This window comes from Tachysurus fulvidraco, chromosome 1 (genome assembly GCF_022655615.1).
Source record: "Tachysurus fulvidraco isolate hzauxx_2018 chromosome 1, HZAU_PFXX_2.0, whole genome shotgun sequence".
NCBI lineage: Eukaryota > Metazoa > Chordata > Actinopteri > Siluriformes > Bagridae > Tachysurus > Tachysurus fulvidraco.
The window spans coordinates 38,127,819-38,137,581 of NC_062518.1; the positions used below are offsets into that span (position 1 = coordinate 38,127,819).

At 37.8% G+C, this 9,763-nt stretch overlaps 1 protein-coding gene across 1 annotated transcript; it reads left to right on the forward strand.

Moving 5' to 3' along the window:
* The first annotated feature begins 3,453 nt into the window (after window positions 1-3,453).
* ccdc166 (coiled-coil domain containing 166) lies at window positions 3,454-8,354 on the forward strand. Its single transcript, XM_027178426.2, has 7 exons — window positions 3,454-3,612; window positions 3,696-3,749; window positions 3,945-3,999; window positions 6,005-6,149; window positions 6,959-7,038; window positions 7,248-7,424; window positions 7,868-8,354. The coding sequence occupies exons 1-7, from the start codon at window positions 3,518-3,520 to the stop codon at window positions 8,123-8,125; spliced, it is 864 nt and encodes a 287-aa protein (XP_027034227.2). The 5' UTR covers window positions 3,454-3,517; the 3' UTR covers window positions 8,126-8,354.
* The last annotated feature ends 1,409 nt before the right edge of the window (window positions 8,355-9,763 follow it).

The window sequence follows — 9,763 nt, forward strand, 5'->3', positions numbered from 1 at the left end:
AAAGGAGGTAGATAAATAAAAAGTATAAACTATATAAAATATATGAAAATATATGTGAAATTATATGTATATACATAAATATATTGTATTGGCAGTACAAATTAAAATGATTTTGTGATTGTCCTTAAAGTGTCCACGTGCAGTATGGTGTGGTATAAAGTGTTACTGTGCTGTGCAAGTCCAGAGTTAAAGTGTCATAGTGCAAAAAAAGGTTGTGCAGAAAAAAGTCAAGATGGAGGGAGAGGTCCAGTACTAGATCCTAGGTGTTTCCATGGTTTAAACTCAGAATGGCCTTCAGGAAGAAGCTTCTCCTCATTCTCTCTGTGTTCTTTCAAGAAGCGGAAGCGTTTCCCTGAACGTAACAAAGAAAAGAGTCCATTGTTGGGATGGCTGAGGTCCTTTACAATCTTCCTGACCCTGGTCTGGCACCGCATGCTGTAGATTTCCTGCTGGTCAGGGAGCTCAGTGTGGATGGTACGTTCAGCTGACCGCATCACCCTCTGGAGGGCTCACCTGTCCTGCATGGTGTTGTTCCCGAACCAGGAAGTGATGCTACCCATCAGGACGCTCTCAATGGTGCAGGTGTAGAAAGTCTTTAGCACCTGAGAGGCCTGAAGTCCCTTAGGTGTCTCAGATGGTACAGACGCTGCCGGGCCTTCTTCACCAGGGTGTTGATGTGACAGGACCAAGACAGGTCCTGTGTGATGTGAACACCTAGGTAAAGGAAACTGTCCACTCTCTCCACTGGGGTCCCGTTGATGTTTAGTGGTTGGTATGACCACTCCTGCTTCGTGCTGAAGTCCACTATCAACTCCTTAGTCTTGCTGACGCTCAGGAGAAGATCTGGCACCATCTCTCCAAGTTTTTAGTCTCCCGTAGGTAGGCCGTCTCATCGTTATTGGAGATCAAGCCCACCACAACAGTATCGTCAGCAAACATGATGATGGTGGTGGAGTTTCTAGTGGCCACACAGTCATATGTGTACAATAAGTACATTCCCCATTCTAGACGCTGGTATTCTATAGTCCGTGATGTTCCTTAGTCCCTGCCACAGGCTCCTAGAGCCACCATGTTGGAACTGTGACTCTAGTTTCCTCCTGTAGCATTGCTTTGCTTTCTTCACCGCTCTGAGTACACTGTAAGACGCAGCCTCGTCCATGTCCCCGGTGGTGAGCCCCGTGTTGTAGGCAGCGGAGCAGGATCTCAGAGCATCACGGATGGTTTTATCCACCCACGGCTTGGTTTTCTGCACCGAATCATCCGCTAGTTTCCCGATGAATCCCACAACCGCTAAACATGACGTCATCAGAGCTGCACCTGAACATGTCCCAGTCTGCGTCATCTAAAGCATCCTGCATAGCAGCCACTGATTGGTCAGTCCAGTGCCTGACCTCCCTCTGAACCGGAGCTTCCTGTTTTAGCCTTTGTTTGTATACAGGCATGAGGAAGATGGCGGCATGGTCCGATTACCCAAACGGTGGGTTCAGCCAAGTTTCGGTGAAGCACAGAAGGTTGCCGTCCCGAATGTCCCGCTGGAACTTGACCCTTGCCCTGAGGTCATCGAGCTTGTTTTCCAGAGACTGGACATTGGCTAACAGGATACTAGGTAAGGGAGTGCGGTATGCACATGCTCTCAGCCTGTTCCTGAAGCCTGCTCATTTCTCTCACGGATGCCAGTGTGGGTACACCATTAGATAGAAGAGTGGCTCTGTCATATCTAATGATGACCATCTTGTATAAATAAACCAGTATCTATGTAAATAAATATATAAAATAAACAAAAAAAGATGAAGCGTAACTGGAGAAGTCACAACCTCATTGGCCTCATTGGTGCCATCTATCCTATATATCATGTATGCCCATGTGATCAGCTGCAGTAGAATGGTGATTGAGAAAGGATCAGTTCATTTCATTCAGTGCAAAATTCAGTCCAAGTTCAAGGATCACACATTTCAGAATAACGTGAGACGCACTTCATGTGTTAAGTCTGACTTTTGATCAGAATTTTTGTAAGAATTTTTTACTTTGTCTAAAAATAATTATTATTTCATAAATCTTACAACTGCTAGTAAATATGAATCAGACCTTAATAAATAATGTTTTCACTTGAATTTACAACACAGTGTTAATTACACAGATTCCTCACAATGGATTCTGGATCATTGCTCTGAAAATGAGAATCAGTGTAAGTTTGTGCTGATCCCTGTGTTCTCCAAAAAACTTAACTTCTCCCAATGAGTGTTAATTTTCAAGTACTTTAAGAAAGTAATGAGATCTTGCGCCTAATATTTGTCAAGATTGTCTTAATACCAAGCCCGTAGGCAGGGGATCATTTTTTATGTGATTATTGTCATCATTGTTTTAATCAATGCTGGATGCAGACTGGAGCCAATGGAAATGCTTCTCTCCTTTGGTTTGCATCTTTAGTCTTTAGTAAAGTTCATTAAATCTATTCTGTTGTTAGTGTGGTCTCTAAACTTATGAACAGTGTATGGACTGACAAAGGTGGTACATGAGGAAGCAATTTGACAACAATGCGGTAAATAATTTAGGTGCATCAAAAAGCGTGCTTGTTAAGATACCAGCAGACAAGCTAATCCAGCACAAATTAGTGCATAAAAGGTCACCAAAATGAAGTATTTGAACCTCATAATTAAATACAAAAGGAGGAGAAAAACTGCAAAAAGTCCACTTTTTGAAAAAAGACGCCCCCCAATAGGCTGGCTACGGACCTGAATACGTATAGTTTAAAAGCTGTTTATACCTGATCCTAAAAAGCCATATGATTTTTTCTGACTATTGATACATGATACTTGTTACTTCCACATCAGTACACTCCTTTAGGTTACACCTGTTAATTGTGGCGAAGCTACTGGTCACACCTACTGGGAAATTACAATATTACAACACGGCCACTTAATTTTACAAAAGCATTAAGATTCAAGAGGTTTATTTTCATGTGCACAGTGAAAACACAATGGTTTCTTTGCAATTCTTACTTTGCACGTCTCCCTTACAAAAAGAATACATTATTGTTGTTTTATAAGCCAAATGCCTCATTGATATCATAGATTTTATTTATCACAAGTGTTGTTTGTGTTTTGGGAAGATGGTCATACTAAATATAGTAGAAAGGTTCAGTTTTATGAGTTTATGAAGCTCACTGTGGCTGTTGTCCATTCCCTTATGAAACACTAAGGAATCGATTCAAATGACTCGGATCTTTTAGACGAACTAGTACAGGCTAATGTCCAGTTTGTGTGTATCTTTCCTTAATCAGTCAATATTCAGTAATGTTGTTTAAAAGGAAAATACATTGCAGCTTTTTATGAATAATTTGCAGCAAAAAAAGTTTCATACAAGTTTGATATCTACAGATATGCATATTTACTCACGAGCCCTGTGTTTCTCCGAGCCGTGTGTTGCTAAGCAACAAAGTATCAGAGGAGAACGAGAGTTTGTTCTGTTCTGTTCTGTACATGAATTGTTGTCCTGGTCTCGTAACTACTTGCCCAAAATGGCTCCGAAAAAGAAGAAACAAAGCAAAGAGCCGGGAGGCTCTGAAAAAGACATGGAAAAGAGAGCAGAAAGAGAAACGCAGTTACAGAGACAGTAAGAGTGTCGCGTCCCATATATTGTTAAACATATATGTTTTTATATGTCTAACAGCATCTGGTTTGTTTTGTGATTCTCAGGTTAGAGTCTCTGACCGAAACACGCAATAATCTAAGGAGGACGGTACAACAACTGTATCCTTACCGCACACACACACACACACACACACACACACACACACACACACACACACACACACACACACACACACTCTCTCTCTCTCTCTCTCTCTCTCTCTCTCTCTCTCTCTCTCTCTCGCTCGCTCGCTCGCTCTCCAAATTAAATAATGCTTTATGGGGTTTTAAAAATTTAACTCAATTCAACTCCAGACGAAGTGACAATGTGCTTCTTCGAAATGAGGTCGACCGGATACGCATGGAGACGGTGAGCACACACGCACGCACGCACGTGCCCACAACACACATACACTTTGCCTTATAGTACATGCAGAATTGAATTGTAAGTAATGAATGTGTTATTTAATGACAAACACCAAGTAGCACATTTCTAAAAAAAAAAAAAAAAGAAAAGAAAAGAATAAAAAAGAAAAGAAAGCAAAATTCAAATATCAGGTGAAACAATTATTTTGTGGTTGAATATTCATGTTTGGTTGAAATGTACTTTAAATTACAAAAGACATCAGTGCATGAGATAACACTTCATGACGATTTCATTTTGTGACAGACAAAATGTATCTTGTGTCACAAAAATAAAACCTTTAACAGCAAAACAAAATAAGCACTTTGTTGCTACCAAATAAATACAGAGTGGTACTTTAATGGTTTTTATGACACATGGACCTTCGAGGACCACAAAAAAAGGTTCTTATATCAATTTGTATTACAATTTATTACAGAGAATTTCAAAATTCTTTTGTTACTTGAAATTAAAAGCAACAAAAGAATTTTGCAATTCTCTGTCAAAAATAATGATCTACAATAGTGTAAGATTGGGGTGTGTTGTAGGGAATGGTGTAGACTATATTGAGTAGGAGCAGTGTGGTAATTATAGAGACACGTAGAAATGAAGAGGATCACATGAGGTTGTTGCTTAGAGCAGTAAAGGATCAGCATCTGCTTTGATTATGAGAGGTGCTATTGTTGTTGATTTAAGAAACTGCAGGGGTCAGAGGGAAATCGTGACCATCTTGAAGGGAAAGTGTGACCCGCTTGTAGATTCAGTAAAATAGTAAAAGAAATACTAACACCTGTTTATGGACTACAGGGTGTCCCAAATGTGTCTATAAATACTGGATATATTGGATAATATGGTATTTGGCATCAGTGTCTTATGAGATGTGGATGCCATGTTTCCTGTTAAAGTCTATCACACCCTGGTAACAGTGACTGCTGGATCATGATACACACATGAGAATGAGTTTAATACGTTTTTCTTCTGTCAAATGCAATTAAAAATTTTTATATAAACTAAATGAATATAAACTCAGTTTTGAAAGACTTTCTAATAAAAAGTGTATTTTGATATCAGCAAGTTCACGTGTTCACTACTTGTGCGCTAGAGGGAAGCAGAGAGCTTACAGCAAATATAATTACTGTCCATCTGACCAGCTGGAAAAGGTTGTTCTACTAAATAGCGTTTGTTTTTCTTTTTGTTGTTTAGTTGGTTGTTTGGTGTTTTGTTTGTTTGTTTTCTTCACTGAAATAGCATCAGAGTCACAAACAAAATTGCTTTTCGTGACTTGGGATCCATGTTGGTAAGATAATATTTCTGTTGTTGGCATTTTTTATCGAAAATTCTATTTCAGACTATTTCTATTCAAGAGGGGAAAAAACAGTGAAAATTTGAAAATAAAATATTAATTCCAGTGTATAATTATATAAATATAACACTTAATATCACATTTTTTAAGAAAGAAGGCAGACAGGAATACAAAAATATAAACGTTTTTTTTTTCCTATTTTCTCACTTTGTAAGTCTTTAAATGTAAAATGTTTAAAAAAAATTATTTTTTTTTAAGTTTACAGGTGGACCAGCTTTTTAATATATACTTTTAAAATGTATTTTAAAAAATTTGTTTATATTCTTAAGGCAGTACAACACTGAATGATTTAACGTAGTTTATTAAATATTATATGTTTTAGAATTAAAGATTATATGTTTCAGCAGGCTACACCACATAAACAGGATTTGGATTACACAGGATTCTGTTTTATTTAAGAAATGTGAATCTTTGCTGGGTTAGATCAAATCCATTGAGAAAGACCCATGTCACTGTGTTTAGTAATTATAGTATTGTAATAGTGCAACTATTGACCTCTCTCTCTCTCTCTCTCTCTCTCTCTCTCTCTCTCTCTCTCTCTCTCTCTCTCTCTCTCTCTCTCTCTCTCTCTCTCTCTCTCTCTCTCTCTTCCCCGTCTCTTCTCTGTAGGAAGAGTTCAAAACATATATGTCAAAGCTAATGCAGAAGCGCCACAATGAGAGTGTTGCTCTGAGTGATCTGAGGCAGCAGAAGCTGGAAGAGCTCAATAAAAGGAGAGAGGAGATGGTGGAGAAACATAGCGAGCAGGTCAATGGTGTGTATGTTTATGTGTGTGTGGGGGGGTCCTATATGTGTATGTATGTGTAATAAGGAGGAAGATTACATTCTAAAATGACTGCAAGGATGATACCATACTAATCATAGATAGATAGATAGATAGATAGATAGATAGATAGATAGATAGATAGATAGATAGATAGATAGATAGATAGATAGATAGACAGACAGACAGACAGACAGACAGACAGACATATAGATGTGCTATCTACTTCTACTGCTAGAGCATCTAGTGGCAACATACAGAGTGATAAGATTTCACAAACACAGTAAAACTGTAAACCGCTCTTCCCTCCACCCGCTTACACAAACGTGCAAATGAGGTCATTTATAAAGGTGATGTCAAACCAATCTCGCCTGAGATCATAAGCAGTTTATTGGCTTACTCTGCACATTTCTGAAGAATTCAGACCATTTATGAAATTTGAAGTTTTCTAATAATGTTGTCTTTTTAACCTGGCAGCTATCAGAATAAAGATCCTTTATAGTACAATATGATATGAATCACCAACATCCAGTTAATGAGGGATCTTTACATGACTATCAATCTTGTTGCAATATGAGAACTCCTTTACAGTCTAATACCAGCTTTCAGACATTCAAGCACACATCTACCATTTTAGTGACATGCTTTTGAAGAGAACACAATAGGAATGAACTGTATGTTTTTATTTTATTTATAATTTGAACTAATTTCAATTAAGTTGTAATATATATTTAGCTTGAAAAAGAAAAACAATTGTATTGAAATATTGTTTACGTGTGTGTGTGTTTGTCTGTATTAAGCCCTGAAGAACAAGATTTTGGAGAAGGAGAATGAGTTGGCTCAGCTGAAACTTGAATCAGCTGAGCTTGGGGATATGAAGGTAGCTATGAAATCCCTTTTGTGTGACATTTAAACGTTATTTAAAAAAAATGTGTTGGCCATTAATTGTTAACTATGTGTCTGTTTAACTTCGTGATTTTATGATTTATTTTTGTAGGTTGTGTGTCAATGTAAAATGTAATAAATAAATAAATGTAATAAATAAATTGTTTATTCAAAGGCTATATTGTGTGTGTGTGTGTGTTGTAGAGTCTGCGGCAGCAGCAGTTGGACCGTATAGCTGAGTTGGAGCAGGAGGTGGTATCTGAACACTGTCATTACTCTGAACTTCTTAATGCTCAGAAAGCGAACAGCTTCAGAGAGAAGGAGCGGCACAAGGCAGCATCTAAAGTTACAGTGCGGGAGTTCGCACTCAAAGCTACAAAGGTGGGTGATAATATATATATATATATATATATATATATATATATATAAATATATATATATATATATATATATATATATATATATATATATATATACAGTATATAGCTGGGAGAACATCTAGCAACTAATTAGGTTTATTGATATCAGGTCTATAACATGATTAGCTATAAAAGGGATGTCTTAGAAAGGCAAAAAGATAGGCAGAGGCTCTCCAATCTGTGAAAGAGTGCATACATAGATAGATAGATAGATAGATAGATAGATAGATAGATAGATAGATAGATAGATAGATAGATAGATAGATAGATAGATAGATAGATAGATAGATAGAAAACCAATGATAGATAGATAGATAGAAAACCAATGACAAACTGGTCAATGCTTCTCTCTCTCTCTCTCTCTTTCTCTCTTTCTCTCTCTCTCTCTCTCTCTCTTTCTTTCAGGAAGCATCTGTCTCTCTGCTGTCTCACATGCAGCAGGAGTCTGAAGAGAGCCATCGTCTGCATGAGGAACTGCAGCAGCTTATCCAAAGAGCCCAAACTTTGCGCTGCCACCATCAGCTCCTGCAGAAGCAGCGCAGACAACTGCTGATGGAGAAAAAGTTTGGGCAGGAGCTGCAGTGTCTGCGCATCTCTAAAGCACAAGGGGCATCAGCACAGGAGTCGCTGATTAAAACTGACAGTTCCCTGGATAATAAATAATAAGCCATGATTTGATTAGTTTCATGTTCATCAGATAGAGTATACTGTATATGTTGATCATGCTGTAATTTTTAGCTATTGATTTTAACCTGATAAATAACATATTAGTTCCTTGTGAAATGTCAGCATAATTAAATAATCTTTAATTCTTTGGCAAGCTCTTTGCATTAGTGTGTACATAAGGAGTTATTTCTCAAATCATAATTAAAATAGGGTGTTATTTCTGAAATAGTTTTATCCTAATTTAAAAAAAAATCCCCTCTTGTGGTGATTAATTGGTTTTAGCCTACTTGGATGTACCTGCATACTTGCATCACAGTCAATTTACAGGAAAGTGTTCATAAAAGGAGGGTAGACTTTTTAACGTGTTGTTCTTCAAACTTTCCATGCACCTTGCGACAGGTTATGCATTTGTGAAGTACTGAATTGATTAGTGACTTGCCTCCTGATAGCTTCTTCTGTCAGGTGACGGCCTTGATGTTTCACTTGCTCATGGTGATGTCGATCGAGCAGTAGGGATATGTGGCTATCTTGGGGAGCATTGTTGGTTTCTTTTCTGCAATTGCAAGCTCATAGTGCTTTAGTCGTCCTCCAACACAAATGAAATTGCCCTCCATGATTGGACTGAGTGACTACTTTTGGATAGGGCTTGGTTAGCTTGGAGGGCTAACAGTTCTTTCGCAAATAACTTTCCCGGATTGTCAGTGAAATTTGTCTTTCTTGTATTCTTAAACATTAAAGTGCCATATCAGATATAATGTTCTGTAATGTATGGAGAAAACTCCCTTTCCACCAGTATCAGGTAACCCATTCTAGTGTTGAAAAATGAGTTACATATGAAACTTACTGAATCAAACTGATGGCATGTTACATCTGTAACATAGTAAAATATACATGTAATGTAGTTAAAAATACTCCAGAAAACCACTTTTCTAGTTTCACTAATTCTCAGAGTAAATCCTACAGTGTAGCTAAGATCAGTGACATTACTGACACTGTATTGATGCTGTGTCAATGAAAATGTCAATGTCATGGGACCATTCAAGACTGCTATGCATTACTGTCACTATGCCATTACACTACTAGACTACTAAATGTCCTAAGGTGGCTTTCACCTCATCTGTCACCACTGATATATTATTGACATTTCTAACCACAGTGTTTGCTCATGAAGGCAACCCTGAATGCATTGTCACTGACAATGTCAGTCAATTTTGTTGAGATTAGATGAGAAACCTGTAGAAAGTGCTATTCAGTTGATTGCTAAGTGTAAACTAAAGTTGCATGGAGAAGATATCAATCCCCTCCATGTTACCTGATATAAGAGGCCTTCCATGTAGGAAGCAAACCATTGTCATACTGCTGCACAAATTTCAAGACTCCTGAGGGTTGATAAGAGAGTCTTGTTGACTGTGATAAATGCTGCTGAAAGGTCAAGAGGAATGAGGACAGATGACAGCTTGGTCGTTCCATCAGCATGTAGTTTCCAAGTAAAGAACAACCTCCAAGATCCCAACTAGCCTGGCTTTAAATTAACACATTTTTGTCCTTTTGGCTGTTGTAAAATGAATGGAGTTACTGTAACAGCTTGTATTCAGAAACTTGTCAGACGACACAATGAAGTTATACAAGTCCATC

Excerpts from the sequence above, each read along its gene's own strand:
- ccdc166 (XM_027178426.2), top strand. The coding sequence starts at position 3,518 with ATGGCTCCGAAAAAGAAGAAACAAAGCAAAGAGCCGGGAGGCTCTGAA. Across the intron at positions 6,150-6,958 it reads ACATAGCGAGCAGGTCAATG|CCCTGAAGAACAAGATTTTG; the intron begins GTGTGTATGTTT and ends GTCTGTATTAAG. Across the intron at positions 7,425-7,867 it reads TCGCACTCAAAGCTACAAAG|GAAGCATCTGTCTCTCTGCT; the intron begins GTGGGTGATAAT and ends TCTTTCTTTCAG.